The following is a 14688-nucleotide window of genomic DNA, read 5'->3' as shown; positions in this document are numbered from 1 at the left end:
ACGTCAGGCCGTCAATCAACTGAACTTCCGATTCCGATGCCGAATTCCGATATTGAAAAAATATCGGAAGTCGGTATCGGAATTCCGATACAGCAAGTATCGGCCGATACCCGATACTTGCGGTATCGGAATGCTCAACACTAATTATGAGTAACAAAAGGTTATATTGACAGTTAGAATGAGTTAATGCAGCAAGTCAATATTTGCAGTGTTGACCCTCCTTCTTCAGGACCTCAGCAATTCTCCCTGGCATGCTCTCAATCAACTTCTGGATCAAATCCTGACTGATAGCAGTCCATTCTTGCAAAATCAATGCTTTTATTTTGTCTGAATTTGAAGGTTTTTGTTTGTCCACCAGTCTCCTGATGATTGACCACAAGTTCTCAATGGGATTAAGATCTGGGGAGTTTCCAGGCCATGGTCCCAAAATCTCTATGTTTTGTTCCCTGAACCATTTAGTTATCACCTTTGCTTTATGGCAAGGTGCTCCATCATGTTGATAAAGGCATTGTTGATCGCCAAACTGCTCTTGGACGGTTGGGAGAAGTTGCTCTCGGAGGACATTCTGGTACCATTCTTTATTCATGGCTGTGTTTTTAGGCAAGACTGAGAGAGAGCCCATTCCCTTGGCTGAGAAGCAACCCCACACATGAATGGTTTCAGGATGCTTGACAGTTGGCATGAGACAAGACTGGTGGTAGCGCTCACCTCATCTTCTCCGAATAAGTCGTTTTTCAGATGTCCCAAACAATCGAAAAGGGGATTCATCAGAGAAAATGACTTTACCCCAGTCCTCAGCAGTCCACTCCCTGTACCTCTTGCAGAATATCAGTCTGTCCATGATGTTTTTTCTGGAGAGAAGTGGCTTCTTTGCTGTCCTCCTTGAGACCAGGCCTTGCTCCAAGAGTCTCTGCCACACAGTTCGTGCAGATACACTCACACCTGCCTGCTGCCATTCCTGAGCAAGCTCTGCACTGCTGGTAGCCCGATCCCGCAGCTGAAACACTTTTAAGAGACGGTCCTGGCGCTTGCTGGTCTTTCTTGGGCGCCCTGGAGCCTTTTTGGCAACAAGGGAACCTCTCTCCTTGAAGTTCTTGATGATGCGATTGATTGTTGACTGAGGTGCAATCTTTCTAGCTGCGATACTCTTCCCTGTTAGGCCATTTTTGTGCAGTGCAATGATGACTGCACGTGTTTCTTTAGAGATAACCATGGTTAACAGAAGAGAAACAATGATGCCAAGCACCAGCCTCTTTTTAAAGTGTTCAGTGGTGTCATTCTTACTTAATCATGACAGATTGATCTCCAGCCCTGTCCTCATCAACACCCACACCTGTGCTAATGGAGCAATCACAGAAAACGATGTTAGCTGGTCCTTTTAAGGCAGGGCTGCAATGATGTTGAAATGTGTTTTGGGGGATAAAGTTAATTTTCTAGGCAAATATTGACTTTGCAAGTAATTACTGTTAAGCTGATCACTCTTTATAACATTCTGGAGTATATGCAAATTGCCATTAGAAAAAATGAAGCAGTAGACTTTGTAAAAATTAATATTTGTGTTATTCTCAAAACTTTTGGCCATGACTGTACACCAAAATGACACCAATTAAATATAATGGCGCACAAAAATCTAGCTCTCATATACCTCCATCAACTGGAAAAAAAAAGGTAAATCTTAGAAAATGGCAATGAACCATTTTGCTTACAAAGTTAAACAATTTTTTTAGCCACCTAAAAAGTAAAAAAAAAAATGTATATTTGGTATTTGTTATGAACAGAACACACACACACACACGTACGTAACTGAAAAAGGTAAGACCTACTACAGGGAGATGACACATCCACACACAACTGATCCCTGTACAGACTAGAAAAACCCTAGCTGCATAACTCAACCACTACCTCAGACCTGGCTCCCTAAATGGCCAATGAGGGGTTTCTCGTACTTTTTGAGGAACCAGAGAGGGAAGGCAGCAACACACTGCCAATAAGAAAAGAGGAAAGTATGAATGAAGATACGAAAACCCAGGGTAGAAAAGACATTCATGTAGGGTAGAGATGAAAAGCTAAGGAAAGCCAAAAGTAAAATGGAAAAAAAGTATAACCTCCTGGAAACCTAAAGAGGTGAAAGGAAGAGGAACTGGGAAGGAAACAGATTCACTGCAGTAATTCAACTGGTATTTACCATGCAAGGTAAACCCCTTAGCTGAAGGCCTGGAACTCCTACACCCACGTACATCTAGAAGTATAGCCAGCAAGGAAGTGCAGTGAAGGGTGAACATATAAAAAACACAACCCAGAATGTGATAGGGCAAACCAAAACTGAATAATGGAAAATACTTGGCGAGAAGCAAACAAGGAAGGGGAAACAAAGACAATTGGAATTAACAGCATTTGGACAGGGAAGAAAAGGCAGCATGAAACGAGCAATTGTTGTATTGCTGCAATCACACTGAGCTGGATAATCATGTCACCCCGTGCTTTATACACAACTGACAAAAAAAAAACAAACACTGATAGAATTCAGGTTTTTTTTTCACTCTTTCAATTCGGATTTTTTTGTTTCTCAGAACACTATATTAAGTTAAATAGTTTTAATCAAAAGAACATCCTGTGAAAATAAAATAAAAAAAAAAAAAAATTCACCACAAAGCAATGTTAACAGAAATAAGTTATGGTTGTTTACAGGGGAGGGGAAAAAAAGCTTAAGGTGTTAAAAAGAGGGGACTTAATGCAGCCTATTTTTCAGCTTGTATAATATAAATGTATTGCTAGAAGCAGTCCATTTCTTTTGCAGCTTACAACCATTACGGTGTTTGGAAATCAATACACAGTTTAAGGTTTTGTCATGCTTACACAGTAGAAATGATTTAGGATTCTAAAACTGGAGATCCAAGATGTGATTGTGAAATTAACCCAAGAGTGTGACAATGATAATTAGGTTATGTTGTGTGCCCTTAAATCTGCCCGCTCCAAAACCATACAGATTTTTATGCCCATTTGAAAGCTGTTCCTCCCGCCTCTGCCATCAACCCTTTCGGGGAGAGCTGACATCTGTTCATGCGGCACCTGTCATCTCAGTTGACAGACCATTTCCCATAAGCTATTCTCCTGGCTGTCATTCATTACAAAAAATGACAAAGGAGGACCAATGTCACATACTACAAATTAAACTAAAGTGTGTACCAAAACCTAAGGTTTATTTCTATACAGCCTGTGTGTGCCAGGTTTGAATTCTATGCCATGAAGCGAATAAAAACCTTTACATTGCTTGCTAGGTAGACGGGTTGTATTAGTGACCTTGTAGGAATGTAAACCCCATGAGTGCCCATCCAAAAGACTATAGAAAGTACAATGGATGTAACATGCGCAATATTGACATAAAAGGCAACTTCGCTCCAAAAATGGCCATCTTTTGTTACAACCCTCCCCACTGAAGAGCGAGCAGAATTGTTGCATAAGATGCATTTAAAGGCAATCTGTCAGCAGATTTTACAATGTTATCTGAGAGCAGCATGGTGTAGGGACAGACTGTGATTCCAGCAATGTGTCACTTTCTGGTCTGATGTGATTTTGATATAATCACTGTTTTCTCTGTGGCAGATCTAGCAGTGCTCAGAATGCTGAGCCCCGAATAACCCGTCCACGCCACTGATTGGCAGCTGTGTACACTGCATTGACAAAGCTGCCAATCAGAGGTGGGGGCAGGGTTACACAGAGGACTAGGAGGTACAAGACGCCCAATTCCCTAGTGATAATCTCCTGCTGATAAATCACGGATTTTAATAATTCCACATAGATCAGTAAGTGACACAATGCTGGAATCAGGACCTCAGCCCCTATATCATGGAACTCTCAGATTACAAAAACTCGCTGACAGATTCCCTTTGAAGTACATTAAGGCTGGATATGATATGCCATAACTCCTAGGTAGGACAACACACAGCTGGTCTATTTAATGTGCCATTTAGCATTACAGGTAGTCTGTCCAGTTTTCATAACGTGGAGCTCTTATCAAGGACACATTCTCGTAACCGATTCCCTTTCTATTGCATTTGCTTCAGTGTCAGTCATTTCAGGTAAATGTTAGGACAACCTTCAGAAAATCTGCAGGCAGTGAGCATTTTGCTGCAATCCTGCCTGTATAGCTGGTAGACAGGATGTACTGTGAACAGCACATACACAAAAAAAGGAAAATCAGAAAGGGGAGAAATAGCAATTTGTTTTTTTTTACCATATTCAGAATTATAAAGCTTGTTTATTAGATTTTGCTATACACCACACTCATTGATATGTATTGCTTCTAGGTTATCGTCATGTATCTTACATCTTGTAAGCCACAAACTGAATTGCTTTATCAACAAAAAACAAAAACATGATTGTATGGCAAAAGCCTTGTTTTGTAGCAGATCAGAATAGTGAAGGGCACAGAGATCCTTCTTCCTAGAATGGGAAAGGCATCTTTCTTCCTCCAGGCCACTGTCAGATATAAGTGGAGCAGCCAACAAGTATTGCACAAACCAAAAATTATTATGACAGATTTCCTCCACTGATGTTTGGCCAAGCAGGAGCCTTTTACTGGAGGCATCTTATTGTCTGTGTACAAGGGCTGGGTCGGAGGAACGTGCAGATCGCTTCGTAGTAAGACTAGCTTCTTCTGTGTTCAACATTGTTGCTAGAGAACTAAAATAATGAGTTGGGGGGAAAAAAAAAAAAGCTTTGCTTGAGCAAGACATGAGAAGCTTATGCAAGTGCTGAATAAATCCCTCCGTCTGTATCCGGAGATCAGTGCCAATGAAGGAGACTGTTGGAATCAAGGTTTTTGAGTAGCAAATGATCCAACACTGCAAAAAAGAGATTAGACTGAGTAACACCCCTCAATAGGTGATAAAGGGAATCTGTCAGCAGGTTTTTATTACCTCATCTGACAGCAGCAGTGTAGGAAGAGAGATACCAAAAGCTAACACCACAGCATTCTGTGTACACTGTCTATTGACAGTGAGCTGCTTATCAGAGGAGAGATGTAGTGTGACCAGGGCACATGGGTGCTGGAGTCCAGGCAGTGATAATCTCCTGCTGATAAAACGTTCATTGTATGGGAACATCAGCACATAGCCTAATAAGAGACATGTGTCACAGCCCCTACGTCATGCTGCCCTCAGATTACAAAGTAAAAACCTGCTGACAGTTTCACCTGAAGACCAAATAGCTGCACAATCGTTGCCCAAAGGAACAAGAGCCAATTTGGTGCTACTCTGACACCAAATCGTCCCCATGGTATATCCAGGAACAGTCTGGGTCCACAAAATTCTATCAGCATCTTAGTACGGATCCTTATAATCAAAACTAGAATAGGACTGTTTGCAGGAGGAACTAGGTTGAGTTAAAGGGGTTGTCTAATCCAGCGATTCAGCCAGCATCAGAGCTGTGCTTGCAAGTGCAAGATCATTGCCTAGGAAACAGACCACCTCTGACAGACTTCAAAAGTGACTGGTAACCTAGGCACTATGCATTATACAATTCTAAATACCTGCACACATTTTTTCTTCACCCAGCCATCTAATTGTTTTAATGTTGACAAGTAGGGATTTAACAATTCCATTACAGTTTCACTTGGAGACAGAATGATGACTTATCAAGTGTAAGATACAGTCCATGTGGTAAATCCGACAGAGTAACACCCATCTCTCACAATAATTGTGTGATGTGAATGTTTCAAAAACCGCTTGTTCATTTTACATGGAATAGCTTAAGGGAACAAAAAAAAAAAAAGTCTTTCAACCTTTGAAAATCGCGTAACGTAAATGGAGATTTTTTGCACACTCAATTCGACCAACAAAAGTGAAAATTCAAGTCCTAAATAAGTGTTGTGTGTGAACATGGCGCAATGTTACATCGTAACAATTGCTATGCAACCATTTCATTCACGATCCTTACTCTATATAAACAATGGCCTGACATTACTACTTGTCGTTCATCGTTTCACCAATTATTTGTTCGTGTAATAGAACCCTTAATGTTAATTCCCTTGCTCGGACTTCTGAGCTGGAGCTCCCTCTGGTGGTTACTGGGAGTAGTGGAGTTGGACAGCTTGATGGAGGTTTACCACCTGACAACGATAATTGGGAATCTGGGATTGCTGGCTGGGAGCATATAAGTGAGCAGGCTTCCCTTGGTGGTTGCTGGTGATTCCCCCCTGTGCATTTTGAGCTCTTTAGTCTCCTGCCTGATCTGCATGGTTCAGTTAAGTGATTCTTTTACTAATCCTTTGCATCTAATCTGGCTGTGCTATTTTTTTTGCCTTCTGCTTTGTTGCGAGGGTTCAGCGTACTCCCTGCTGGGGGCAGCGCTGGGCCTCGCTCCACATGTTACAGTTTGTGCTATTTTGTTAAGTCCCCTGTTATAGTAGTATCTTTTGCTTTGCTTCCAGTTCACACCAGAGTGCTGACCTAGCGGAGGTGAGGTCGTGTGGCCTCAGGTTTTTTTGTATATCCGATGTGTTGTTTTTTTTTAGGGTTTTTGCGTGATTGCAGACAGTATATTTTCTGTCCTGTCCTATCTAGACAGTTTGGGCCCCATCATTTGCTCAGTCCATTTTCTGCCTGTGCTTGATCTTGTCTCACCGACACTATGTTTGGGGGTTATCTATTCCTTTGGGGATCTGCTCCGGGGCAGTTTAGATTTCACTTTTCTGGCTTTAGGCTTAGTTAGCTCTCCGGCTGTGCCGATGCGTCTAGGGCATCGTATGAACGCTCCACGGCTACTGCTAGTTGTGTTAGGATCAGGGATCTGCAATCTGCTGAGTTACCAACCTCTCTGGTTTCCTGGTGGCTTAGCCTGTTCCTGCCATCCTCCTCGGTGACCCATTCATAACACCTTAGGCCACGCTCACACGTTGAGTGAGTTTTTTACCTCAGTATGTGTAAGCCAAATCCAGGAGATGGAGAGTCAGAGAAAAAGTATAATAGAAACATGTCACCACATCTGGATTTATCACCCACTCCTGGGAAATCCCATTAGCGCTAGCAGGGGGTGGACATGGGGCACAGGGGTTTCCTTACATCATTTAATTTGTTGTTTTTCTAATAAATTTGGTTAAACGTATATATCTAATTAGGGGATTTGGGGTATGTTATTAACATAGATGGTATTATAATTCTGAGGACTGATAACTTCTTCACATTTGTGTTTGTCCAAGTAATGTATTTCAGGAACAAGTATAATGGTTGTGAATGGTTTCTTCCACCCTGTGTGACCATTGGTGATTGGTCAGTTGAAAAAGGGCGGGAAAGTGAACTATATAAACAACTGTTTCAGTCAGCTGCCTCATTTCAGCTGTGGAGAAACTGACACCAGCCCTCCCTCCCTGTTGATGTCATTGATCTTCATGGATTCGTGGAGGTGCAAAATTAGTGAGAATAGTCGCCTGATGGTATCAAGTGGATTGTTCTTGTTGGATTATAGTCTCCTTGGGTAAAATCACCCCTTTAGGTTGGATCGATTGTTTCTTTAAGTTAAGAAAATATTAACTTCTTATTAAATTCATTTATTTATGGTTTATTTTATTTACATTATTTATGTAATCTCATAATAAAGCACCTCGGCCATTGTTTTTACCATTAAGAAGTGTCCTGTGTCGTTTATATATACAACATGATGTTCTTTTTGAGGCTAGCTAATGAGCCTTGTGCTCCTATGGTTTTGGCTTACAGATACCAAGGTAAAAAAACTCACAAAATACTGATCGTGTGAACGTGGCCTTAAGGGTACCGTTACACTTCGCGATGCACCAGCGATCCCGACAGTGATATGGATCGCTAGTGCATCGCTAAGTGGTCGCTAGTGAGCTGCCACACAGGCAGATCTCACCAGTAACATAGCAGGGGTCGGGGGTCGCTACTTACCTGTCAGACGCGGCGATCCTGACGTCCTCCCGCCCGCGTCCACAGGAAGCGCCCGACGAGAAATGGTCCAGGACGTTCTCGCATGACCAGCGATGAGCAGCGGGGGAGCCGGTCGGAGGTAAGTATCAGACATAGCGATATTGCTAGCAATATCGCTGCTACGTCACAAAATCAGTGACGTTACAGAGATATTGCTAGCGATATCGCTATGTGTAACGGGGGCTTTAGTTTAAGAAAGCGTACAGAGTTTCAGTAGCCCCCCGGAAGACGAAGGCAAGCATTGAAATGCGAATAGTGGACCGGGTTGCACGCTCAAACTTTGGGTAAACAGAATTTTTCATCTCCATCTACTCTTACTGCACATGCACTTTACTTAGCATAACTTTGTATCTGCCAGCATCAATTTAGCACACACGTTTGGCAGGCTAATACCATCCAGTGGCTTTATTGCATTTTACCCCTTATGTCTATCTTAGGCCTGTTTCACACTTCCGTTTTTTCCCCATTGAGATGCATTACCGGCAGATCTTGACGGATGGCCATCCGTTTTTTTGTGGATCCGCTAAATTTTTTGCGTCCGCCGACATTCCCGGACGGACCATGCAACTTTTTTTTGCTGCAGGATCCGCATTTTAGAGTGCACATGCCCGGAGGAAGGAAGTCAGCCGGAAATTTAACCCTGAAATCATTTCTGGCGGACGGAAAAAATTCTCTCCTCCCCGGGCTACGGTTCCTTTAAAATACTTCATTCATCGGATCCGTCAAAAAAACGGTCCGGTGGCATCCGTTCACATCAGTTTAGCAATGTATCCGCAGCTGTATTCTTTGATGAGTTATTTACAAGTTTATGACCACTTATAAAATGTGTTCAAAGTGCTGCCCATTGCGTTGGATTGTCAATGCAACCCTCTTCTCCCTCTCGTACTCAGGAGAAATTGCACCATACAATTTGTTGTGCAATTTCTCCTGCTACTCTTGTAAAAATTAAAAAAAAAAAATAAGGACCAAAAAAAAATTTTGGGAGTAAAATGTGATTTCTTTTTATTTTCACAGCTCAACGCTGTAAAGTTCTGTGAAGCCTCCTGAGGGATCTAGTTTCCAATATGGTGTCACTTGTGGAGGATTTTACTGTTTAGGCACATCATGGGCTCTCCATATTCAACATGGCATCCGCTAATAGTTGCAGCAAATTTTGCATTCAAAAAGTCAAAAGGCGCTCCTTCCCTTCTGGCCTCTGCCATGGGCCAAAACAGTGGTTTTACCACATATTTTGGGGTCTATTTTTCCTGGTCCTCTTGAGAAAATAAAAATAAAATTGGATCTAAAGTAATTTTTTTGAGAAAAAAAAAAGTTAAATGTTCATTTTTTTATTTTTTAAACATTCCAAAAATTCTTGTAGAGCACCCGAAGGGTTAACAAACTTCTTTAATCTGGTTTTGGAGCACCTTGAGGGGTGCAGTTTTTAAAGTGGTGTCAGTATTGGTTATTTTCTATGATATAGGCCCAAAGTCACTTCAAATGTGAGGTGGTCCCTTAAAAAAAAATGGTTTGCATATTTTGTTGGAAAAATCGAGAAAATGTTGGTGAAATTTTAGCCCTTATAACTTTCTAACAAAAAAAAAAATGTTTCAAAAACTGTGCTGATGTGAAGCGGACATGTGGAAAATGTTATTTGTTCACTATTTTGTGTGACATATTTGTCTGATATAAGGGAATAAGAATTCAAAGTTTGAAAATTGCTAAATTTCCGCCAAATTTCCATTTCGTCACAAATAAACGCAAGTCATATCAAAGAAATTTTTATCACTACCATGAAGTACAACATGTCATGTCACGAAAAAAAAACTTCTTGGAATCAGTGGGATAGTTGAAGCGTTCAAGAGTTATTGCCTCAAAGAGACATTGGTCAGAATTGTAAAAATTGGCCTGGTCATTAATGTGCAAACCACCTTGGGGTTTAAGGGGTTAAGAACAGGATCCACATGAACAACAACTCGTGGCTGAGGTGTCCCTGACATTTTCCTAGAACCGATTCCTGAAATGCTTTTCAAAAGGTAAAATTATTTAAGCAGTATTTTATATTATGGAGCACACAATAGCCCATTGTCAGAGGTGAATGGCACCATTCGGAAAGATCATTACACTGTGAAACAATTGTATCTCATGTGGGTGGACGGCCTGAAAGAAATGGTAATAATGTTCAATTCTGATAAAATAGAAAGCTTTTAATTAGAATTTACTGAGCTTCTTTGTGTTGGCATATTAATTATGTTCCCTTTCTATTTTTTCTTCTTTAAAAAAGGGGGGGGATTTCTTTATTCTCTTATTAAATGCATGTATTTTGGGATTTATTAAAAAGTAAAGCTGTTGCACAATTTGGCTTTTACAGGCTCTTTGTCCCTGCACATTTAACTCTAATGAAGAAAGATAAACGGTAAATTCCCTGTGAGACCATCACAGCAGGCTGACTGACGGATTCTCCGTTAACTCATTCTGCAGCCATCATTAAACAGTACCGCACAGACTACAGAAGGTAAACTGTGCAACATTTTTAAGGCAATCCAATTACAAAAATGATTTTTAGCTCCAATTACATGCATTTAAGCAGAAAAAAAAAAATGGTCCCCAAAGATGGAAAATTTCTTTAATTATATGTTAAAAAGTAGTCCCATTTATAACAGTCAGCAGCTATTCACAGGGTGGAAGATAAGTTCCTGACTGCTGGGGGTCTGACTGCTGGGACTCCAGCGAGATCAGAGCTCCGGAGTCGCCCGTTTGAATGGAGAGGCGGTAAGTATGCTTGACTGCCACTTTAGTCGAAGTCTGTGGAACTGCCAGTGATCGCAGGACACTGGACTTCTATGCTTTACTCAGTCCCTACAGTTTGAATGGCGCGACAGTGTACAAGACTGACCATTGTTACAGTCAAACGGGACACTGGACCCCTGTTCTCTTGATGGGCGACAGTCTTTGCTGTTAGACACTGATCCATGTAAGTTGTCGCTCTTGGACCAACCTCTTTTACAATTGTTGTAACTTTCTGAAATTACAAAAAAAAATTGTACCAGCTCTGGCTTGTCAAGGTAAGGAGGCTTATTCGCCGTGCAATGCTCCTCTGGGAAATTTAATATGCAAATTGCCTCTTCAGAGAGAAAGAGGACTGTAGAGTAAAAGTCCTCTTTCTCTCAGAAGAGGCAATTTGCATATTAAATTTCCCAGAGGAGCATTGCACGGCAAATAAGCCTCCTAAGGCTGGTTTCACATTTGCGTTTTTTAGCGCTGGAAAAAAACGCACACCTGCGCATGCGTTTTTTCCCCTATATTTAACATGGGTGCGCATACCTGCGCACTGGTCAGCGCATGTATGCGATTTTCATGCGCTGCGTTTTTTTGGGGTGTGCGATTGGATTTTCCAGACGCAGCATGTTGCATTTTTTGGCCCTGCAAAAAAGCGCATGCGCACATATGCGCACGTTTTGCGCTAAAAATGGCCATTATAGCCTATGGATGCGCATATGTGCGCACTGGCATGCTCATGTATGCGTTTTTTTGCATATGCGTTTTTTTTTTTAAACCATGGAATTTAGGGGTTTGGGTTAGAGTTAGGGTTAGTTAAGGGGGTTTAGGGTTAGGGTTATGGTCAGGGTCAGGGTTAGGGTTAGGGTTAAGTATGGTTTTGTTAAGGATTAGGGTCATGGTTAGGGTCAGGATTAGGGTTAAGTATGGTTTTGTTAAGGGTTAGGGTCAGGGTTAGGGTTAGGGTTAGGGTCAGGGTTAGGGTCAGGATTAGGGTTAAGTATGGTTTTGTTAAGGGTTAGGGTCAGGGTTAGGGTTAGGGTCAGGGTTAGGGTCAGGGTTAGGGTCAGGATTAGGGTTAAGTATGGTTTTGTTAAGGATTAGGGTCATGGTTAGGGTCAGGATTAGGGTTAAGTATGGTTTTGTTAAGGGTTAGGGTCAGGGTTAGGGTTAGGGTTAGGGTCAGGGTTAGGGTTAAGTATGGTTTTGTTAAGGGTTAGGGTCAGGGTTAGGGTCAGGGTTAGGGTTAAGTATGGTTTTGTTAAGGGTTAGGGTCAGGGTTAGGGTTAGGGTCAGGGTTAGGGTTAAGTATGGTTTTGTTAAGGGTTAGGGTCAGGGTTAGGGTTAGGGTCAGGGTTAGGGTTAGGGTCAGGGTTAGGGTCAGGGTCAGTTAGGGTTTAGGGTTTGGGTTAGGGTTAAGTATGATTTGGTTAAGGGTTAGGGTCAGGGTTAGGGTTAGGGTCAGGGTTAGGGTTAGTAAAGTCATGGTTTGGGTAGTGTGAGGGGCCACCTAAAAATGTTGGAAAAAAACGCAAACGCGGTAAAAACGCGCTAAAAACGCATACAAACGCATAAAAACGCTGCGTTTTTTTCATGCATGCTCATAAAAATGCTTGAAAAAAACGCAGCAGTTGTATGCTTATGTATGCGTTTTTTCAATGCGTTTTTTTGCGGGAAAAACGCGCTGCAAAAAAAAGCAAGTGTGAAACTAGCCTTACCTTGACAAGCCAGAGCTGGTATGTCACTCCCCACAAGGAGAAACCTTACCCCTTAGACCTCAGTCCAGAGCCTCTCACCTAGTCAAATCAGATCTCATACTTTGCACTGACGAGGGCCAATAGCTTGAAACACCGTATCTGCAAATTGAGATTCTGATTTGGCTGTTATCCCAAGTCATATTACAAGACTTGTTAAAGGGTTGATTGTGACTTGTAGGATCGCTACTACCAACAGCTGGCGCTATAGAGTAAAAGTCCTCTCTCTCTGATGAGGCAATTTGCATAAAAAAATTGTAAGCATCCTTATGTTACTGAACATCAGCACAATAGTCTCTATTCTTAAAGGGGAACTTTCTTACTAGGAACTCTTCACTGTCTGTAATAGTAAACCCAATTCTTACCTCTTCTCCAGTAAGGTAATATGCAGCTAAAAGGCCACCAACAAATCGAATGTTTACTTCAAAGACCGACACCTCAGCATTCTAGAGGAAAGATGAAAACACGGAATGTTACATGAGCATTTATGATTACAGTTAGACATGGATTTGATCTGCATTGAATCACTTGTCTCTAATTATTGAGAATTTGGTGAACACCGCAAATACAAACAATTTGTGATTTACTTCACGCAAATATAAAATGACTAGCTGAAGAGCCCAGCGTTGCCTGGGCATAGTAAACAACTGTGGTTAGTTATAACAAATTATAATGATAATATTGCACATAAAATAATTTCACATCATATATTCAACACTACAGATTTGCAACACAAATTAACTAAACGATAACCCAAGTATTGATAGTATTTTATTTTCAACTCATTCAAGATTTTTGTTTTTCCTTTCGGTGCAAAGATGAACAGATTTTTGGCAGTTCCAACTCTTGAACAGATTACGTAAAGTTGACCATGAGAAAAGCATGGAGATTGCAAATCGATCCCTATTACTTTCAAGGACTGCCCCTGAGCATTGTTAATGGACATTGCAAATAGCAGTTGAACTGGAAACTGGAGGCGTGTAAAATCAAAAAACAAAATCAGATGGAATGAGTGGAATTCTTGGAATGAAAATGTCCTCTCCTTTGGCACATGCTGTTTCTGAGATGTGTATCTAATCCTATCCTGTATGATAATGTCTGCTGAGCTGTGTACCTAATCCTATCGTGTGTTACTGACTGGTCAGACGTGTATCTAATTCTATCCTGTGTGATACAGTCTGCTAAGCCGTGTATCTAACCCTATCCTGTGTGATAAAGACTGCTGAGCTGTGTATCTAATCTTATCCTGTGAGATACTGACTGCTGAGCTGTGTATCTAATCCTATCCTGTGTGATACTGACTGCTGAGCAGTGTGTCTAATCCTATGCTGTGTGATACTGGGCTCCCCTGCAGTTTGTGTCAGAGGGTGGTCTGTGTTGGCACGGTAATAAATTGTGTTCTTTCCAGCTTTACAGAAAAACGATAACACCATAGAAATAGGAATAGGCCAAATTGTTTGGTGAATTGGAACACGCGGGGTTAAAATTTCGCCTCACAACATAACCTATGACGCTCTCTGGGTCCAGACGTGTGACTGTGCAAAATTTTGTGACTGTAGCTGCGACGGTGCAGATGCCAATCCCGGACATACACACACTTTCTCCATTATGCACCTAGGGGCAAAATTGTCTGGTGAATTGGAACGCGCGGGGTTAAAATTTCACCTCACAACATGGCCTATGACGCTCTCGGGGTCCAGACGTGTGACCGTGCAAAATTTTGTGGCTGTAGCTGCAACGGTGCAGATGCCAATCTCGGACATACACACATACATACAAACACACACACATTCAGCTTTATATATTAGATCACCACTATTTTACACACTGCGGAAGATTATATCAGGCAGAGAAGGCTCGCGTGACCTCGGGCATGGCCAGAGGGGCTTCACTATAATGCCCAGCATTATCATATGAAGCAACAAAAAAAGCAGTCTATAGGAGCGCTAAAGGAGAGGCAGAAACCAGAAAAAAGGGTAAAAAACTCAGCTTTTATTCTTCCTCCAATACCCACAATGCGTTTCTACAGTCACAGCCGTCTTCCTCAGGTTGCTTCACATTGAATTTTCCTCTCTGAGCATCAGCGGCAGGAGCAGCTTGGAGGGCAGTTGCTTGTGGGAGAACCTGCATTTGCTGGGAGGTGCTGGGAAACTCCGGGATCCTTGGTATTCACTTACGGCTGGGATCGGTCTCAACTTCACATCTGGAAGCCGGTGAGAGATGGACTGACCAGG

The 14688-nt window shown here is 41.8% G+C and overlaps 1 protein-coding gene across 1 annotated transcript in view; it reads right to left on the bottom strand.

The window, feature by feature from the left end:
• The window catches only part of LOC141089477 (mannosyl-oligosaccharide 1,2-alpha-mannosidase IA-like), a 317924-nt gene that overhangs the window by 161566 nt on the left and 141670 nt on the right, over positions 1-14688 (bottom strand). The window contains exon 4 of the mRNA XM_073575915.1: positions 12820-12900. Coding sequence (XP_073432016.1) covers positions 12820-12900 — 81 coding nt within the window. The remainder of the gene's footprint in view (positions 1-12819; positions 12901-14688) is intronic.

Source organism: Dendrobates tinctorius, unplaced genomic scaffold (assembly GCF_039654945.1).
Source record: "Dendrobates tinctorius isolate UK_male_01 unplaced genomic scaffold, ASM3965494v1 ptg000046l, whole genome shotgun sequence".
Classification (NCBI taxonomy): Eukaryota; Metazoa; Chordata; class Amphibia; order Anura; family Dendrobatidae; genus Dendrobates; species Dendrobates tinctorius.
The sequence above is the reverse complement of the archived record's forward strand: the minus strand, read 5'-3'. Positions and strand labels throughout refer to the sequence as shown.